The sequence below is a fragment of the Trichoderma gamsii genome (genome assembly GCF_001481775.2).
Source record: "Trichoderma gamsii strain T6085 chromosome Unknown Scaffold_1.2, whole genome shotgun sequence".
Classification (NCBI taxonomy): domain Eukaryota; kingdom Fungi; phylum Ascomycota; class Sordariomycetes; order Hypocreales; family Hypocreaceae; genus Trichoderma; species Trichoderma gamsii.
The window spans coordinates 1,442,740-1,463,190 of NW_020171338.1; the positions used below are offsets into that span (position 1 = coordinate 1,442,740).

The 20,451-nt window shown below is 50.1% G+C and overlaps 5 protein-coding genes across 5 annotated transcripts; 2 read left to right on the top strand and 3 right to left on the bottom strand.

Annotated features, from left to right (window-relative positions):
• Positions 1-323: 323 nt before the first annotated feature.
• Positions 324-1,004, top strand: TGAM01_v200445 (CAMK/CAMKL/CHK1 protein kinase; the record flags this gene model as incomplete). Its single annotated transcript, XM_018806196.1, has 1 exon — positions 324-1,004. One exon carries the CDS (start codon positions 324-326, stop codon positions 1,002-1,004), a length of 681 nt encoding a protein of 226 aa, XP_018660677.1.
• Positions 1,005-2,020: 1,016 nt separating this feature from the next.
• On the bottom strand, positions 2,021-3,169 carry TGAM01_v200444 (hypothetical protein; the record flags this gene model as incomplete). The annotated part of the gene is made up of 2 exons (XM_018806194.1): positions 2,021-2,747; positions 2,817-3,169. The coding sequence occupies 2 exons, from the start codon at positions 3,167-3,169 to the stop codon at positions 2,021-2,023; spliced, it is 1,080 nt and encodes a 359-aa protein (XP_018660675.1).
• Positions 3,170-5,621: 2,452 nt separating this feature from the next.
• Positions 5,622-6,679, top strand: TGAM01_v200446 (40S ribosomal protein S2; the record flags this gene model as incomplete). Its single annotated transcript, XM_018806192.2, has 3 exons — positions 5,622-5,897; positions 6,056-6,313; positions 6,422-6,679. 3 exons carry the CDS (start codon positions 5,622-5,624, stop codon positions 6,677-6,679), a joined length of 792 nt encoding a protein of 263 aa, XP_018660673.1.
• A 434-nt stretch (positions 6,680-7,113) lies between these two features.
• On the bottom strand, positions 7,114-11,582 carry TGAM01_v200447 (hypothetical protein; the record flags this gene model as incomplete). The annotated part of the gene is made up of 5 exons (XM_024548560.1): positions 7,114-7,508; positions 7,567-8,777; positions 8,839-10,919; positions 11,021-11,268; positions 11,426-11,582. 5 exons carry the CDS (start codon positions 11,580-11,582, stop codon positions 7,114-7,116), a joined length of 4,092 nt encoding a protein of 1,363 aa, XP_024406775.1.
• A 3,081-nt stretch (positions 11,583-14,663) lies between these two features.
• Positions 14,664-15,919, bottom strand: TGAM01_v200448 (hypothetical protein; the record flags this gene model as incomplete). The annotated part of the gene is made up of 2 exons (XM_018806190.1): positions 14,664-15,665; positions 15,707-15,919. The coding sequence occupies 2 exons, from the start codon at positions 15,917-15,919 to the stop codon at positions 14,664-14,666; spliced, it is 1,215 nt and encodes a 404-aa protein (XP_018660671.1).
• Between the last annotated feature and the right edge of the window lie 4,532 nt (positions 15,920-20,451).

Below are 20,451 nucleotides of genomic sequence, written 5' to 3' on the forward strand. Positions count from 1 at the left end.
CCAAGTATTCACCAGACCTCGTCGATATATGGTCATGCGGAGTCATCCTTTTCGTCTTGCTGGTCGGCAACACGCCCTGGGATGAGCCATCGTCGACAAGCTGGGAGTTTGGCGAGTACGTAAAAACATCAGGGAAGAGCTCAGATGCGCTCTGGGAGAGACTGCCTCAGGACGCACTCTCCCTTCTCAGGGGCATGATGTCCGTCGATCCTCAGAAACGCTTCACTTTTGCTCAGATACGACAGCATCCTTGGTATACGCGTCATAACCCGCTGCTCACTGCCGATGGCAGAATACTTGATCCCATTGGCCTGGCCACAAAGATGCTAGAAAACCTGCGAATCGATCTCAGCCACATACCTACGACTAAACATAACTACCTCCCAACATCCCATGATCCGACTATCGATTCTGGACTCAATGCCGGGCGATTCTCCTCTACCCAGCCGGAAGCCCCTGTTACTCCCATCATCGATAAAGACTGGGATTGGGAGGCTCCCGTTCTTCGATCCAGGGCCCTGCCGTCGTCTTTGCCCACTGGTTCTTATAACGCCCGTCGCATGCTCCTTGACACCCTTGCGGATGAGCCCTCCATGTCACAATTCTCACAAGTTCCAGGCCCGTCTATGACAATGACGCAACAAGCTCGGCGGTTCCGTGACATTTGTCCTCCCGAATCGCTTACCCGCTTCTTTTCTCATGTGCCCTCTGCCCACATTATTCAGATGCTCAGCGACGCACTGCATCAGCTAAACGTGCCTTTGGCACCCGTCACGCCTAATCCCAACAGTAGCCCCATAGTCACCATCAAGATCCGTGCCGTCGATGGTCGTCGACAGAGTCTGCACGGAGAAATATGCGTGGATAAGCAGCCGCTTCCAGATGGCTTCGAAGTGCTAGACATTCGGTTTGTCAAGATCAAGGGAGATCCCCTAGAGTGGCGGCGATTCTTCAAAAAGGTGGTAGTGCTCTGCAAGGATGGAGTCTATGTCCCAGAAGCCTAGAGGAATTCGGGACAGTTGTTTCCTCATGATGAGCAGATAGCGAAGAGATTGCCAGAGCTTGTTGTAGAACTTTCTGGGTAGCACGCATTCTAGATAATTTATGTATATATGAGCACGCGACTTGGCCGATGATAATGAGTAGTTCAATTTGTTAAGATTAGTGCTTCTGTAATTCTCATCTCCTGGTAAGTTACCATTCGCCGTGTCCGTAACCTTGTCTCTATGTTATTTATAGTAACTCTGCTTGTATGGGGGTCTCATTAGGCCCAGGCGTCTCATCAGCCTGATCTTGCCATTCAAAAGCTATGCAAACCATTAGTTGGTATTGTGACAGTCAAGTGTCACAAAAGGAAAAGAAATCATACGCTGTCGACACATGGGACATTGCCCCTTTGAAGATTCTTGCTTAATCCATTCCATGATGCAGTGCTATTCTCGTATCAGCATTACTAACGCTCTTCAAAACATACGTCAGGCGGCCGACTAACCATATGAAAACTGTGCCCACATTTTCCAGATACTATAAACAGCTGGTTAACGCGTCATTTCCCGGCGGCAAGTCCAGAATCAGAAGCTGCACGTACATAGGCTGCAGTCATCGCCAGGATATTTGCAGGTAGGGCACGTCCCGTCAAACTGAGCCTGGCAGATGCCGCAAACGTCGTCCTCGGGAATATCCCACTGCCATGTGGCGACGGAGTTCCATTCCTTGATGGTGACTTTCATAGTGAAGTTTGGTAAGGCCCCCTTCTCTGGGGGAGATGACTTTTCAAAACATCGATGGGTGGTGTTGGATCTGTTGTTGTGATGATGAAGCCGATACGAAGTTGTGTTGGGAAGTGAAATTCGAAGTGCCCAATTAGCTCCAGGGTAGCAATCTCGTCACTAAGCTATGGACTTGGGTAGTTAAATCGTAGCTATACAGGCAAACTCAATGCTAAATACAAGCATTTTGAACAGATTTCTTTGATCAAAAACGACCATGATACATTTCACCCCTTTAGGTGAGGCATATTTTAGCCCGTCTTTGCATGCTCGAGCTTTGCCATCATGTTTTCTCTTGCCAGCCATCCAAACCAGACCAGCACTCCTGGACCACCAAGAACACCGATAGCAACAGAGTAGAGCACGATTCGAACCCAGGATACCTGACAGACACCCGCATTTTTAAGGTCTCCAAAATTATATGCCAACCAAAGCAACACTGTTGCAGAAGCGCTGATATAATCATATTGGAGGAGCGTAAAAGTTGCTGTCAACGCATCCTCAGGGAGCTCGATAAAATATTTGGGGAAAAACAGTTCTGACACAGGAAGGGGTGAAAAGAGAAGCATGTACCAGTAAGAAGCCGCACTAACTGTTGCCATTATCCCTCCTCGGACATTTATACTCGTGTTGCTGTGTTGCTGGACGGCTTCGGTTTGACGACTGGCAACAAACGGCCTAATCACACTTGACAGCGCAAAGAGTAGTATGGAGCTCGTTATTGGGAAAATTTGCCAATACCAGTTCGCCAGGTGTCTCACCTCGAGATTAGGATGGAAGAAGGAGATGCCAAGAGGAAAAAGAAATGAGGCAAAGGTTGATGGCAGAGCGGCGGCCACGCCAGCCCGATCAAACTGTCGAGCATTGGCATTTGAATACTTGCTCAGCGGAGAGAGTGCGTAGAACAAGTAGAGGTAAAGTGGTGCGACAGCCCCAAGGGTCACAAACTGGCCCAAGAAAGTAGGCACAAAGAATGCTCTGTATCATATAAATCAGGACAAAAGAAATTAAACACTAGAAAACAGAGGGTCAGAAGATATTGCTTACGCTTGGAAGAGAGTCCCCTGGTTGGCATTCCTCAGAGACTCAAACATAAGCAGGGTCCCAATAGAAGCACCGTCTGTCAAGAACACGACGCACTGCCACCAGGCCCTAGGATCCTCATAGAAAGCCAATGGACTGAATATGATGGCGAGCGGAGAAAAGGCTTTGTCAAGAATCGGGATTCCAAACACGCTCGTCTGGATAGGGACGCTGGTTCCATTTTTGAGGACATATCGTCCCTGGCTGGCGATCTCCTCGATGAAGGCGCCCACGGGTGCTTGCAGAGCCCAAGCCCGCAGCATCAGTGCCGTTGGCAGCACAAGCGGCAGGGCGTACAGCCATCGATTTAGTGCCATGTTTGGTCTCTGTTCGGTAGCGAATCAATGGAGAGTAAAGTTTATAATGGTTGATTGTCATATAAATCCCGTCTAAGCCGACGCTTAATGATGCTGCCGAGTGCTAAGATTGGGGTAGAAGAACGGGGCAGCTTCAGTGTATTGCGTCAGGTCCCCAGGTCATTATATGTACAGCGGGATGCAATTAGTTCTAAATCCTTGCCAAGTATTGACAAATGGCACTGATAGTTGCAAGCTTGAAATGATTTGTCAGGGACAATTACATTCGGAAGAAGCCGCTTATATTAATCAGAAATCATCTCGATTGACCAGGGCTGCCTGGAAGGATTAATCGCGGTCTCCTACATACCTACCTAGTCTGTAGTGCTTGCAGCTTGCAGCTTGTCGCCAATGCGAGTCACTCACGGCAAATGTCATGCGTGGTCCAAGCTCCCGCTCCCACCCCACCATAAGCGCCGAAACAACCTTTCGCAGCTTTGGCGTGTCATGATCTAATCCAAACCTCATCTCCACCACCAAATACTCTTTTGCTGTATGCAATGGCCGTGCTGCCGGTCGCGTAAGGTCAGGCCACTGAAATCAGCTGAAACGAGGCATAAGTAACACCGATCGAGCTGCCTCGGAGCTCTTTTCAGCGCAGCACCTGGCTCGACCACAGCCGAAGCGAAAAAAAAAAACAAACGACATCTCAAGCCCGATAGCGTCATAACTCACATCTTTCTCGATGATGGCCTCAGTCGCTGTTGGCCAGTCTGCCCGGGTCGGGCTGCCGAGGCTGGGCAGCCAGTTTTTGCGAACCAGCATGTCGACCAGACGCAATCTATCATCCTACTTGGTCACACCTAAAGAGCTTCACGAGGCCCTGAAGAAGAATCCCCCCTCTCCGATTAGCCCCGATGCTCGAGTGATCCCTCTATGCGCCGCATGGTTCCTCCCCAATGATGAACGGACCGGTATCCAAGCCTTCCGCGAGCAGCGCATCCCAAAGGCGCGCTTCTTTGACCTGGACAAGGCCATCGACAAGCGCAGCCCATACCCTCACATGCTACCAGATGGCAAAGGGTTTGCCGCGGCTATGAGCGAATTGGGCATTCGACGAGAGGACGTGGTTGTGGTCTACGACACGAAAGAGCTTGGTATCTTTAGCGCCCCTCGTGTGGCATGGACGTTTAGGATATTTGGCCATCCCAAGGTTCACATCCTGAACAACTTCAAGCAGTGGGTTGCTGAGGGGTACCCCACCGAGTCCGGAGAATTGTACAATGTCGAGTGCAATCCATATCCTATCCCAGAGCTTGCATCAGAGAGAGTCGTTAGCTTCGAAGAGGCTAGAGAAGTGGCTTTGGACTCCAACAAGGAGGGAGCAGAAGGTATTCAGGTCTTGGATGCGAGGCCCAGTGGCCGCTTTACAGGCAAAGACCCTGAGCCTCGCGAAGGCCTATCCTCGGGACACATGCCAGGATCAATCAACGTGCCTTTCAGTGCTGTCCTAGATCCTGAGACCAAAATGTTTCTTCCCGCAGATCAGCTGAAGAAGGTATTCGAGGAGAAAGGAGTCGACCCTAACAAGCCCATCATCTCTACCTGCGGAACTGGTGTGACTGCATGCGCCATTGACACTGCCTTGGAAGTAGCAGGATTTCCCAACTCTAGAAAAGTCTATGATGGTGGCTGGACGTGAGTTTCCTACTTCCTGTTGTTATTCTACATGATAGGAACACGCAGCTGACAGTGTGACAGTGAATGGGCTCAACGGGTTCACCCGTCGGAGAATTTGATCCTCAAGTCGGAGTAGGGGCAATTTTTGTTTGTACAGCTTGCTGTCGCTTTATTCGAGCCACGATACCCTCCCTTTTCTGTTTATGATTACAATGCCTTTTAGGCCATGTACAAATATTGAATAACGGATAGCATTCAGCTTTCGTGGTTTTCTTCTCTTGCTTTAGTGCGATATCGTGGTCTCAACTATCTCAACTTACATGCGGATCTGGTAAAAAAGAAAAATCACTCTCCAAAGAGAATCAGGGAGCTTACAGTTTTACATTTGACCATGTTCAGTGCTGGTAATATTACACTCGACTGAGTCTTCTTAGTTCCTTTCTTCAAACCCAAGTTTCAAAGAGATTCAGCCAAGTCTTGACGCTAAGACCGCGCTGACTCACCTAGGTGAGCCTCTTTGAACTTACTCAGCTGCTCGGTGAAGCGCTCCAAAAGGACCCACCGTGTTCTCGCCTAACAATTGAGGCAGCGACCCACAAGTTGGCTCTGTTAGGGCTCGCCTAACCCAGTCCACACCCGTAAAATTCCCAGACGGTGCTAGACCCCGCCAGCGAAAAAGTTCCCCAGTATCGAGGGCCACAACTCAGCGAAAAACAACATCAGGGCCGATCCAGCGCATCGTCTATCCCGACCAACTCCCTCGCCGCAACAAACAACAAACCCATAATTCACAATGGCTGATCGCGGCGGTGCTCGTGGCGGTGGATTCGCTTCCCGCGGTGGTGACCGTGGTCGTGGTGGTGATCGTGGCCGTGGTCGTGGCCGTGGCCGTGGACGCCGTGGCGGCAAGAGCGAGGAGAAGGAGTGGCAGCCCGTCACCAAGCTGGGCCGTCTTGTCAAGGCTGGCAAGATCACCAGCATGGAGGAGATCTACCTGCACTCTCTGCCCATCAAGGAGTACCAGATTGTCGACCAGTTCCTCCCCAAGCTGAAGGATGAGGTCATGAAGGTGCGCAGTTTTCCGCTTGAGAGGGCCCAATTGCTTTGCTTTGCCTCGCTCAAGGATACACGAGAAAAGGAGGAAGCGAGGCTATTGGGCTGAAAGCGCCGCAGAAATGGGATCAGTTTAAGCTAACCAGACTGTCTTTGTCATTTCTCGAAATATAGATCAAGCCCGTCCAGAAGCAGACCCGTGCCGGTCAGCGAACCCGATTCAAGGCCATCGTCATCATTGGTGACTCCGAGGGCCACGTCGGTCTCGGAATCAAGACCTCCAAGGAAGTCGCCACTGCCATCCGTGCCGCCATCATCATCGCCAAGCTGAGCGTCATCCCCGTCCGAAGAGGTTACTGGGGTACCAACCTTGGTCAGCCTCACTCCCTGCCCTGCAAGGAGTCTGGCAAGTGCGGTTCCGTCACTGTCCGAGTAAGCTCAGCCCGCCTCATTTGTTGCTGTTTCTTTGGTTGGAAAATTAGAGGGAAATGGTATATTTCTTTTGGTCTTCTCTTACTGACGTGCAACTTTCTACAACAGCTTATCCCTGCCCCCCGTGGTACCGGCATTGTCGCCTCCCCCGCTGTCAAGCGATTCCTCCAGCTCGCCGGTGTCGAGGATGCCTACAGTTCATCCGCCGGTTCCACCAAGACCCTCGAGAACACCCTCAAGGCCACCTTCACCGCCGTTTCCAACACCTACGGCTTCCTGACCCCCAACCTGTGGAAGGAGACCAAGCTGATTAGATCTCCTCTGGAGGAGTTCTCCGACACCCTGAGGGAAGGCAAGCGATACTAAGGGAAGAAACGGAAGGAGTGTGTAGTGGTGAGGAGGAACTGGAAACGGTGCGCGGAGTCACGATACAACTTTGTGTTTCATTGCATGGTTCGGCCGGTTAAGGACTTTGGTTCGGACATGAGCGTCATGAGGATATAAAAAATGGCCATGATCTGAAGTGAAGAAATTAAAAATTTTCAACTGGCGTTTCTTTCATTTAAAATTCCGTCTAGATGTGCCCATTGGTGACTCTATAAAAGTCTCATTTTTCTTCCCCTTGAAAATGAAACGGTCTATTCGTCTTCTTTTGAATTATAACGATTATATATTAACAAATTATTATATCAAAGGGGTTAATTAATTGCCTAGGTCCCTTTCCACACCATCCATATCCAATGGAGAAATTTCTTTAGATAGACCCAAATTCCAGCTTTATCGGACGCACAGCCTTCCAACTATCTCTTCATCGGCAGTCCAATTTCAATCTGAGGCTCATCAACATCCATCGCATCATCTCCTTGGACTCTCCTATCAGGGATATAATACGTCACCTCGCCCATCTCCAAAGGCACGGCCCGAGCATAAGTAGGAACCGTGCTGGGCGTTTCTCGAACACCTTTCTCGCCTCTAGCCACCGCGAACAGATCCCGGTCCTCATCTTTGCCCATCTTTTGTAGCAAAGTCTGGGTACGACGTCTTTTAGACGGTCGACTCTGAGGGATCTGATCTGCAGGCAGAGGCGGCAAGTCGTCGGAAATAGCTTCGAGTTTCCTCTTTTTCGGAGAACCCAGGACGACTGATTTGAGGACGTCTTTCCAGGTGCGTTTCCTCGAGCCTGTTGGCGCAAGCTCTAAAGATGGGTTAGCTTCTACCAAGTTAAAAGTTCCATTTCGACAAATCCAACTTACTCATCTTCATTCTATTTTCAATCTTATTCTTTTGCAAAGGCGTGTCTCCCATCAGAAATCCACGCATGCCAGGAACAAACTTGCGCCGCTGAGCTGCCTTTCTGTAAAATGGGATTTCATCTTCTTCCATGTCCATCTTCTCAGCAAAAGCAGCAATAGCTTCGTCATTATTCGCAGCGCCATCACCGTGTTTTTCTTTCTTAGGTCCTCGAGACGCAATAATTTGACGTCTGCGCTCCGACTGAAGATGCACCGGCCAGTTGTTGATATCCCAAAACAGGTGAACGGTCTTTTTTCTCGACGGATGTCCAAATGTCCAGATTGGCTCGCGTCGTGTCGTTTTCAGAGTTTGCTTCTGAGCTGCTGTAGCTCCTCCTTCTTTTTCGGATTTTTCCTCTTCTTTCTGGATATGAGCGTCAAGGGCATCAACTCGAGCTTGATAGGCCGCCGTTGACTCTTTGCCTTTCCAGTATCTCGCGAGGCGCTCTCGCCAGGATGTCGGATCTGCGACTTGATAGTTCGTAGCGTAGCTATTGTATGGAAGAGGGAGCGGCCACAACATTGTCTTGTTTTCATACGCCTCGCGCAGAAGATTCTTGCGCACAATCTCAGAGGCCTCTTTCCACGCGGAACGGCCAGCTTCTGCCCAGGCCGATTGGTGTTGCTCATAAGTATCTGGATCTGCCGTTTTGACCACGTCTTGGTATGTCATTGTCATACGCCAGGGGCTGTTTTCTCCTGCTGGGCAGTTTAATGGATCGTTGGGAAGCCTCTCAGCATCATCTTCCCAACGTGAGATTGCGGTGCGGAGAACAGAGTCGTTGTACTCTTCTTTGTCAGTATCTCGAACCTTCTCGTGACTCTCTTCATGCACTCTCTTAAGTGTCTTGAGCGTCTGACCTAGGCGGTAACCCAAGCAATGGAAGAAATTCGTCGTCCGCCAATGCCACTCGGCACTTCTTATAGGATTCCTGATGAAATCTCGAAGGGAGATGACGTCTTCCCTTCTAGGCATGCCTCTGGGATACTCGTAGAAATCCTCAGAGGTTCCCGGGATGACGGAGACTTGATCGGAGAAACTATCATCTAAAGACTGGCTTTGCTGCTGTTGTCGAGGCTCGTAATCGGGCCATCTGACCAAGTCTTCAGGATGAAACTCTGTATCCGGCCGGCCAAACATCCATTCCCCATTCAATACGTTCGTGTAAAGTCTGCCTCATCATTAGCTATCTAACTCAATTATCCAAAGAGAATTTGGGAAGGAATTCTTACCTCAGGACCTTCAAATCATGCAACTTTGGTGCCAGCAGTTTAACGTCCTTCTCAGTGAACTTATACCTCTTTACTGGCCCACGACATCCAACGTTCAGCTCTTTCAACAAGGCACACATCGTTTTGGGCTTCATATCCCAAAATAGCGATACAGGACTGATATCATTCATCATGCGCGCCACTCTCGATAGCAAGATTTCTCCCAACCTCCCAAGAGACTCGTCCAGCATGTATGGACGATTCCGTGACGGCTGGCAGATATACTCTAGCCACGCCGCCTCTGTAGGGCGAATGTTGGCAAGAGTACGTTTATTAGTCGATTCGTACTCGTGTTCGCCAAATCTCAGATTCATCTCCTTTGCTGCAGATTGTTTGCCAGCCAGACCGGCTTCCACGGCTTCGATAAGTCCGCTGATGAAGTCTCGGGGTGCTCGATTCGCAGCTCGCTTCAGCCCCTGCTGGATCTTTTGGCAGCGCCGCAGATGCTCGTACGTCTTCCTCATGCTGGAACTCATTGGAGATGACAATACGGGACCCTTCCAGTTTTTAGGGAGGCTTATACTGACTTCATTGTTTCCGGTAGACTTCGCGACAGAATTGCCCTTCACCCGTTGAGCCCAGCGCAATTCCTCCTTCTTAAACTGCTGATAGGATCTCGTATAAGCCCAAGGATCCCTCGATTCCTTCTCGGGCGGATGCGCCAGCTTCTTAGTAGTGAAGAAAATTCCAGCATCGGATTTCTTCTTCTTTTTCTCGTCAACAGGTTCAGGGAGGGCGAGAACACGCAAAGAGCTGCACATTTTCCGGTTCTCGTCATGGTCGAAGATGTTGAGGCACTGCTGAACAGCAGCACGCTGGCCACCGTGGAATCTCGCAAACGCTTCCAGAATGCTTCTGTTGACCTTCAAGGCACTATCGTGACTTTTTGGAAGACAAAAACCGCCTTTGTCCTCGAGGAATCTCACCGTCTGCGCCATTTTGCCATTCATGCATTCTTCATAAGCTTCATTCTCGCAAGCCGCAAGATTTGTCGGCTCATTCGCGTCAGCAGATGGACCAGCTGCCCAAAACCTCTCACTGTCCTTCCAGTAAGGCTCCAGATAATCCCTCCTCAGGACCTCAACCGGCAGCTCGTACTGCTGGTCATAGGCACTCGCCACATCCACATGGAGAAGACGTCTAGGGGCTGTCAAATCACGCCGCCCAGGGCGAAGGGTGACCTCAGGGCCCGGGAGCGGAGGCAGTCTTTTGCTCTGTGTTGGCCAGATGTTCGTTGGAAAGTCGACGATGAGCTGCTGCTCTCCGTAGTGGTAGTTTTCAAAGATTGCATGTGCCTGAAGCATGTCGTGAACCTCTTCGAGATCGTGAAACAAATCTTCGTCTCCCTGAGCTGTAGAGCCCAGATATGCGAGGTACTCGGTCAGCTCTGCGACTTTGTGCTTCCAGTCCGCTGTCCGATCGACGTCGCAGTCAGCAAGGAAGTTTTTCGCCCTGGCTAGCTGGACTTTTGGTCCTTCGATATGCCAATCTTTATACGGCTGCAGCTTGAAATCAGCTGGAGTGATGGGGGTCCCAGGTCGTTGGTTCAAGTTTTGCGAGGGCTCAGATTCAAAATCCATGCCTTCGTCCCCTCCTCTATCTCTGTCTGCGCTCTCTTCTGGGTCATGCCATTTGATGGTCATTTCCAGTTCGATCCCAGACTTTGCCGGCAGCTGAGAGAAGATATTCTTTTGAAACTCCTGCTGAAACTTGGCGGAATAATCTGAAAGTTTGGCAAACACTTCAGTGAGAGCTTCTTTAAGCTGGGGCGCCATATTCGGCACGTCTTGGACAACTTCGTCTACCGACTCCTTGCTTAACAGCTTGTCCATATGGGAGTACATCTTCTCCACTAACTCAAGCTCATGCAGAGAGATGGGGTCCATAATCGAGAAAGCACCTGGTGAGTCACTGTAAATGGGGTCGAAGCCATCGTATGCGTCCACGCACTCAAGTATCGCATCTTTTGAGGTCAAGTATGTTGAAACAGGTTGCAAACGCCGGCCTTTCTTCATAGTCACTGTACTCTCGATATCTCCATTCTCTTTGTGTGGAGTTAGTTAACAGTGTTTCTTACAAAGCCACAGTTGTAGAGAGATATACCTTTTACTATAGGAAGCCATCGTACGCTGTCCGTCCTTACCGAGTCTATGGGTTGGAAATCCTCGCTGAATGATGCAGCAAGCGATATTTCCTGGTCTCCATCGCCATTCGTATCTTCAGAATTCTTTTGTTCCTTCAGGTATGAGTAGCGACAGCACAACAACTCCGAGAACAGTTGACGGCAGCGGTGGTTTTTCTGTAAAAAGTCGTCCAAGACGCGATCTCTCGTGAGAAGATTTAATCTCTGCAAGAGATCCCCGGGTCCTGTTGAAGAACCCAGTTCCTGAGCTTTCGTAGGTAGCTTGTGGAAATTTCGAGAAAATATCTTTCCTATCTTTCCTGTGCAGCGAGAAACAGAAAGAAGTAAAGGTTAGGTTCAACTTTGCTTTTCAATCTTGAATCTTGTAAAACAGTCGGGATTATGGGTAAATCGGCAACAACTTACGAAGGACATCTTCAACCCTCTCCAAGAGCTCGAGCTCTAGTTTCCCAGCAGTGTCGTCTTCAACGAGTCTACGCCCCCGAAGGCGAGGTTTCGCGTTTGGCGGAGAATTTTCCACTTCTTCCACCTCGGTGACTGCTGAACAGACGGCGACTGACATGACTAATGCTGCCACGATACTTCAGAACCGTAAGTGGTTTCTTCAGAGAGCCAAATAAGAGTTGTGTCTCTAGCAATTATCTCCAAAGGTTGATGGTGTTTTTTCTCGGGTAAACGTAGAAGAGAACGTTGCTCAAGACAAAATGGGAGGAGAAAAAAAACCATCTGCCGTCATTCAACTTCATTAATGGTCGTAGTCTTCTTTTAAGCATGTTTACTTTAAGAAGAAAGATATATTTGGAGCATTTGACAGCTCTTTGAGTTTCCCAATCCGGAAACCATGAGATCTCAAGACCGTTTGAGCAATCTCAAGCTGCGTGCACTGGATGCTGCAAAGAATTTCTTTGTTAAGGCTTGCGCATGGAGCAACTGGGGCGGGCTTTTCGGGAGTTTTATTCAATCCTCTATGCTCGCAAAGTCTCGGAGAAGTTTCCTTTCTCAGCACCCTAATTCTAGTATCCAGCGCTCCAGCTAGAGCGTAGGCAACTACTACTACTGATGCTACTACTTTTAAACGTATGCGGTAGTTGAGTATTAATAAGTAAACTGGCTGCCTCGGCGAGTTACAGTTTGGGTGTTGGATAAATTTTCCTTCTCTAGTACTTGTAGCGCACTGACGACTTCATAGGAGCACAGCTCCACGACCGAGAGCCTTGACCTCGACAAAGAAGAGACACCAATGTTCTAGATTTGCCAATCCTATCTCACATGTGAGTACTTCTTACATGTTACCGCCTAAGACGAAAGTCTTTCAACTGCTCATGTTCACTAGAGGCAGCAAATGAGAGGGAAATTTAGCCCCCATGTCACGACTCCAGGGTAGCTCCTCCTAAGGCCGTTACCACAAGCAATTGACATGATATCACGAAACAGGAGTCTAAGTAACAGATTTGCACTGTACAGCATATTGGTCATTGTAATGAAAGGGCTAGGGCAATAACAAAATAGTACAGCTGCCCATGAAAATGCCAGTCAAAGCATGTCGGCATGCGCTGAAATACAAAGACATATTAACCCCTCCTTTCCACTATACACAGATCAATACTTCAACACAAAGGATATCCTCCCATCATCACATCTCCGGATTCAGCCACAAAAAAGGGATTTCCTTCTACATCCCTTCATTTAAACTCAACGACCACCGAACACACAGCAAAGAAAGATCCTTCAAAGGGATCATCACCAACCTCTTACAGCCAGCACCAACCTCTCGCCTCATTCAAACCAACCTCACAACTCAAAGGAAAGTAATAGTCTTCTTTTTTTGTCTTCATAAATTTTCCTTTATTCACTCCACTTCAACCACCTATATTTACACTTTGACTCTTTTACAGTCCTCTTTGTTCGCCAACCAACCTCTCAAGCCATCCACCCACCCATCCCTTCTCCCTTTGCCCTTGTTAAAGCACACATACCAGCCTCCACTTCCACCAAAGATATTTCACTCCCAACCATCAGAATAATCATACAAACGGAGAAAACTGAATGGGATTCAGTCTCATTCAGATCGCCCATCCAGCCTCCATGTTTCGTAGTATGAAGCCATCCAGCTATCTAATCCTCGCACATGAGAACAACACCTCGCCCTAGCAGCACCGCTTAGTCATCTCAGGATAACATTGAATAACAATCACCCTCATCAAACTGTTCACATCCGCTCATCTCGACGCATGCCAAAGGTCTAAGAATGTTCCAAGATCAAATGTGCTCTTTGATCAACCCCAAAGAATGAATAGGGGAAGAGATAGTCCCCAGAAGGAACAAAAGAAATATGCTCACCCCTGAATACCAAAGCACAGTTTCAAGCCTTATTAGTCCACTTGCTTGGCCAACATCATCACAATATCATCATTACGGAGTAACAATTCGGAACATGGAACCGGAAAGAGTCTCTCGTCGTCACTCGCCAGCGTAGGCGTGGAAGAATTAAACCATACTACTGGCTGCACCACGTTACATACAAGACAGACAAAAACAGGCAATGTAGTAGAAACCACTTTTTTTCTCATCTTGGTTCCGCTAGAAAGCACACGCACTGCTGCCAAAAAAAGAACATTTATTTCTTTTTTTTTTTCCGTTGTGCCTGTCCACACTACCTTATATGTACAAGCTGAGGAGGGTAAAAATATTGTGAGAGACCAGGTCTGAGCAGCCCACGCAATCTATATCCCACCTTCGATCGGCCAAATGGACGGATAAAGCTCACTTGTTCCAATCCCTTCTTTTCCGGAAGAGAGCGATGGGTATCACTGCGCTTGAGAGCGCGAATCCGTCCGCCATTTGCCCATCTGCTTTTCGAAAGAATTATACACCAATTGCCTTGTGTGTCGCAACAAGGCTCATGTTCCTCCCATATGCCAAGTAGAGATTAGATCCGAAAGTAGGAAAAAAAAGAAAACAACTTCCGGCTGCTGCTTGCACCGATGGCTTTTGGCCCTTGTCCCTCTCCGCTCCGTGGTATCCGTGACGTATTTTCTTTTACTCGGCCACTTTGCATTCTTGTTGTTCCTTTTAACCCTCAATCTGAAGGCTGGCCAAATTCCCCCTTCAACTCCTCTATCCCCTCAAATACTATATCCACCACAAGACAAAAAACCCCCCCTTTTCTATCGGAGGTACGCGCAACTCCTGGATATGCGGTGCTCCATACCCGTGGAAACCACGCACATTGACCCCAGAAGCGCAAAAAAGAAAACCGAAAATAAAGATAAAAAACGACTCGAGGAAAATTGGGTATGATCCGCGTTCCATTTTTTTTTTGGTGCCATGAAGACTTGCTGAGAAATTTGATTTGCGAAATAGATGACAAAAACAATGAAAAGGGAAATAAATTTGTGAAAAGAAAATGAATTAAATCAATCGCTAAATGCCATGACGTAGATATGAGACAGATCATTCTGAGAGTGACTATCAAGGTTGAATGTTATTGCTTGGAAGAAGTCGAGCTCATCGCCATGACCTCGAATATTGAAACATGAACACCCTTCATCACCCACAAGCTAATATGGATGAAGGCGGGGGAGAAGAAGCGAGTACTGTATTAATCGATCGACCATACCAAACGTATGCGCCACCAAAACTCCTAGTGCTGGTGGATTCCGTGCTGGTTCACGAAAGCAGCGTATTGTTGTACATGCTGGGAGTACACAGAAGGATGGCTCTGAGGAGGGGTTGGCGTGACAGGGCACCGAGGAGGCAGCTGATGGTATGTCTCCTTGGTTGCGTTTCCATAAGCATTGTCGGGAGTAATGGGAGGCGTGAGGTAACCGTCGAAGCCGGCGGCAGCGCCATGGCCCTTCTGAGGGGTGCTGTAGATGTCGGCGGCGTGTCTTGACGGAGTCTCGGCAGCTGGTGATGGGGGGTTGGCTTGGCGTCTGGCCATGGCGGCCTGTTCGGCCATGAAGTCTGCCAGTTTCTGCGATGCCTTGGACAGGGACGATGAAGAGTACTTGCGTGCCAGGGTTGGCGAAGGCTGGTTGAGGTGCTGAGAGAGAGTCAACAGGGTCAGGTTCTCGGTGTGATCCCAGTCGCCGTCGTTGACCTCGGGTCGGCCCAGAATAGCTCTCGCCAGAGCCAATGAGGAGCGTGCCATCATGGAAGGCTTGGTCGAAACAAAGTCGCGGTGGTACAGGGCAATCTCGCACAGATAGGCGGCCATGTGCTCCACCTCCTTGTCGTCCTGCTCTTCGGCAACCATGAGCTGGGTAAAAAAGTCGACAGTGGGGTGGCCAATGGTCCACTCGAGAGTGTTCAAGACGTGCATCTCCATTTGCGTAAACATGCCGGCATCGTACAGGCCGCAGCACATGTTGTTGAGCTCATGAATCTGAGGAACCCGGTCCTTCTTGTCACCATACTTGGCTGCGATGAGGAGAGCGGCGCAGCCGACGAGCTGGTAGTGCTGCTTATACACCACTCGTCGTGAGCAGTATCGGTCCAGCAAGTTGACGGTCAGGAACAGCGTCTCGGGCAGTAGGGCGAAAGCGGCATGGGCCTCGATAAGGAAGTCGATGAGGTACGGTCGCATGAACCATTGGATCTCACGTTGCATGTCAATGAGGTTAGCATCAGGAAGGGTCTCCTCCTGCAGATGAGTGTTAGCGCCAGATTGTCAAAAATAGCCACAGGCTGAAAAAGGTCGCAACATGCCTCCATGTGTCGCATATGCGTCATGATGTCGCCCAGGTACTCCTCGCCGGCGAGACGGGAGAGCTCGCAAGCAATCGTCTCTTGCCGGCTGCGCGCAAGCATCTTCGCGGTATCTCGGAAGCTGCGAGTGCTGGACTGGGGTTCATCGCTCTCGATGAAGAAGTGTTCGTCGGGGTGAGCATAAGCCATGATGGATGAGGGGTTTGCTGTAAAATTAGATGGGTCGGTGTTGATTATATGTCTAAAAAAAGAGTGTCGGGCAAGTTCTCCAGGAAGCTTTGAGTGGGAGAGACTATTGAGTAAAGAGCGAGCCTTGGGTGCGATCAAGGAGTGAATGCAACCCTAGGAATTAAGATATTAAGATATTAAGGAGCGTGGTGAAGAAACTAATGGAAAAGAGTGACTGTGGCTGGGAAGAAAGCCGGGATCATGTAGGCTGGAAATTCGATCGGAAAATGCAAAAGGGACCGGGAAAGGGGCGCCGTTTAAGGACAACGAAGGGACCGACTGGACAGCTCTAATAGAAAATCAATGGCGTTAGTCTTGGTGGTCAAAAAGCCCGATAGTGAAGAAGGAAAATGCGATCTGGCAGACGGGCAAGACATGCAAGCACGAGAAGCCTCCCCTGAGGCTGGAGGCCACTCCCTTTTACTGAACGGGGGGTTGGCTGGCATGGAGTCGCACGCTGGATTGGCACGAGGGTGCGATGGACCGAAGCAGGGGATGAGCCTCTTACCGCCATGCACAGGGAAGAGGGAAAAGAAGAAAAAAAAGGGACAGCCAAGCGAGAGACACGCCGGGCAGTTGGCGGGATCAACGAGCGAACGTCTCCCGCGCAGCAGCTGCGCCGAATGATAGCTCGAGTGCAGCTGTGGAGAAAGGCGCTGAGAATGCGGAGAGCGGGCTCGGGTATGCAGCTGTTGAAGGGAGCGTGCATCCCAAGATTGGAGATTGTGCGGACACTGGCGGTTCTCTCGACTGGCTGCTGGCGGGCGAAGGAATAATGAATAGAAGGAAATAAAGATTGGTCTTACCTATTGTCACACTGGAACACCTTGAACTGAATTGGCACCGAAAGGCGGTGGGCAAAAGGATTAAATCATACGAGGTGGTGAGCGCAAATAGTCAACAAGCTGACCCTGCAAAGCGGAAGCTGGCTGGACGAGGTGACGGGGAACTGAGCGAGCAGATCCACCAGAGCAACCAAATCGTGCAGATTTTCCAAGCCGGGACTGGAAACGCCTGTAATTGGGCGAAATTGGAGATCGAGACAAAAAGGCACAATTGTCTACGATTGCAGTCTCGGGAAGATCTTTATTCTTTCTCGAAAAAATCGTCTCGTCGAGAGTGAACCGGGAGAACGAAAAGGGCGAGAAGGAGATAAAAAAAAAACGGTTGGCGAGCCAGGCGATTTTGGTGGTAAAATTCCTTGTCGCTAAAGGTAAGGAATTCTGGCCAAAAAGGGGAAGCAGGCAGGAAACCAAGAGCAAAGAAAGAAGAACAGAATACCAGTGAATAAAACAGAAGAAAATACCAGTCCTTGATTCACTTTGATTCCTCTTCTCTCTCTTCCGTCTCGTCCTGGATGCTGTATAAGAGGGCCGCGGGCGAAGGGGGGATTCGTCTTCAAAAGCGGTGGCCGGTCGGGATTCGATTCTCCTCAGTCCAAGCCAGACTCCTATTTCGACCGGGTGGTGGTCGACAGAGGAAGCGGTTGAATGGATGAGGGAATGAGTGGATAGGGAAGAGAGAGAGAGAGAGAGAGAGGAAAAGGAAGAGGTCGAAGAGGAAGAGGTGGGATAAGAGTGGAAGGATGGAAGAAACGAGAGAGGACTGGAGAAGCGGTAGTTTTAACTGGACAGGCAGTGCGCTGCTGCCAATGCTCCAATGCTCCGTACAGGCACTGGAGCGCGAAGCGGAGTGAGGTGTACGAGCTGAGTTTAGGTACATGGAGCTCTTTTGGCGCGGTACATGCCCCGTGCTACAGGTACCGCAGACAGCCGGCGTAGAGTGTGTCGCGCTGGTACCGCCCCTGCCTGGGGGTGTAGCTTGGCAGCCCCGAGCCCAGAAGCAGCGCCTTAGCTCGCAGCATGGAGCCAGGGCATGGATCAGGAGCCTTAGCAGAGGGGAGCGCGACATGGATGGCCGCGGTACTTGGCTCTACTTGTGCAAGCAGCATGGAACACGGAACCAGAGCCAGGAGCCCTGCCTGGCTCTGAGCGCAGGCTCTGGCTCTGGCGCTGGCCCTTGCTGGAGGGGGGGGCCTCCTCAGTGGTTCAGCCGAGTTTGCTCCAAGGCACTAATCTAGCAGGCAGCGTAGACTTATGCTGCATCCGCACCCGCACCGCGTCGCCTGCAATACCTACAGTAGAAGAGTGTGTGTGGTGTGGGCTGCATGGCGACAGGTACGGAGCGCTCAACTCGTACACGCAGCGAACCAGCGAGCTCTCGCAGGGGGTGCGGCCTGGCGGAAGAGGCAGCGCCCCGTGCATGCTGTAGTGCAGTGCTGGGTGTGAGGGCAGCGAAAAGGGACAAATTGTTTACATAACATCAATCTGATGCGCTGCCTGCACTGCGATGCGCTGCGATGCGCCGTGGATGCGTGTTGTATATATTGCCATCTTTTTTCTTTTTACGTGTGGGCGTTCGTGTGTGCGTCCCCAAAGTCGTGTTTGCCGTCGATCGATGCTGATGCAACGAGATGCCTATAACGTGCTGCAGTAGACGCGCACGGGGACCAGAAAACAGCAACGAACAGCCCGGATCCGCCGCACAGAATAGGGGCAGCCGCCTTGTGTATCTGCTTGTGCACGCTTCCACATAACGGCATCAAATACATCAGATGTAATCAATTATACAGCTTCGGGGGCAGCGTCAAAAGCAAGGCGGCTTAGGAACAACACAATGTCAAACGAGACATGACCGATGCCATTCACAGCTTTTAATTAGTCGTGGTGCGAGCACTCACACACGTCTCTCGCCACAAGTGCATACATATTTCACTCCCTACCTATCTTCAAGGGTCCCGACCCCCATCGCCCAAGATTCATGCTGAGCTGCCTCTTCAGTGACCTTGATTCTGATTGTGATTTGATCGTGCTGATTGCTCCCTCGGGCGTTGCGTGCTTCTGCGTGCTTCCTTCACATAAAGGCGGTGTCGCTGCTGACGACAGGCTGTGGTACGAGAGCGTGCAGTAGAGTCCAAGTACATGCTCTTTTTTTTGGCGCCCGGCAGAGAAGCCCCTTTTCCCCCACCCTATTTGCTCCCTCTCTTTCGCTCAGTTCCACGCAGGCAGGGATGCGGCTTGCATTCGGTGATGGAGCGGTTTGACGTTGGTGATGAGCAGTACTGGCAATTATAGCGGTAGCATTTCTGTTGGTACTGTGCTCATCTCTCGTACCATACCTGGCGAGCTCCGCCAACAGGTGAGAGATGAGAACCTTGAAATAGTAGCACCACAAACACCACCACCATCACCACTACCACCGCCATCACCACCGCCAGAGCACGGCTGCTCATGCGTTGGTAGCGTCAATGTTAATTCACAATGTGAGCGATTCCATCACCAGGTACATACTATACACACTCCGTACTGTACACTTGCTCGGATAAGCATCCCCCCTTGTCCCTTTCAATGCGGAGGAGTGGTGGGAGTGGCTCATGCATGTGCATACGGAAAACTGTACTTGGACATATCCAGCACGCCAAGGCCGGATATTTCGTGCAAGTGTGGCTTGTGCGCCGCCCAAAGCAGACACAATCGGCATCGACGCCAATGTACAATATCGTCATGACTTTTTTATTGTGCTGAGACGGTGAGCGGCCCAGCAAATCGGCCGCTGGAAACATGCCATCTGGGGCTTCAGCCGTAGCGGTGGCCGTGGCGCGCAGCCTGTCCTACCATCAGTCGCTGCGGGTCGGCCTTGTTGATGTTGACATGCAGTGCTTGTGTTGTTCCTAATTACATTGATCTTCAAATGTTTGATGTATGTTGCTGCCGCTCAACTATTGTTTGTTTGTTTGTTGTTCCGGGGCCTCATTAACAGGCCTCTGCTTGGGCCCCCCTGCCCTTGACCCCATTTTCAATGCGTGTGTGTGTGGCGAGGGCGATGGGACAGATTTGAAGCTTGTGCCAGCCGCTGCTCCATCCCATGTGGCACAAGCGGTAATTTCCAGGCACTCCGACAAGTTATATGGACATCCTGATACGGGAAACCTTATTAGCGACCTATTTCAAATCGATCTTTTAGCTCTCGCTTTTCTCAACTTTCGCCAGGTGAATTGCCAGGCTGCATATCGCCCGCAGAAGAAGCGGGTGATTGTGCCAGGCTAGGTGCATGAGGCAGCACACCTCTCTACGGTTAAGCTTTGTCAACCTGCAATTGCAAATAGCGTCAATATGTACATGTAATTGAGGCAACTAGTACATCAGATGCCACCTGTGTAATCTGGGCTCTGTGTAACCAAGCATGTGCGTACAAATACTATATGAATTGTCCAAATCTCTCGCATCGATCAACCGTGGCCAGGATCCTCAGGCCTCGCTTACCATGGAATGTCGAATGGAAGCTGTCTGGGGCTTCCAAAAAAAAATGACCCCGTGATGGTCATTAATTGACAAGGACTGGGGACCCAACGCATGCCTCTATATATAACCCATGCCCGTCTAATTTTGGACCATTCAACTTCTGAGACAACGACAGCGATATATCATCAATGA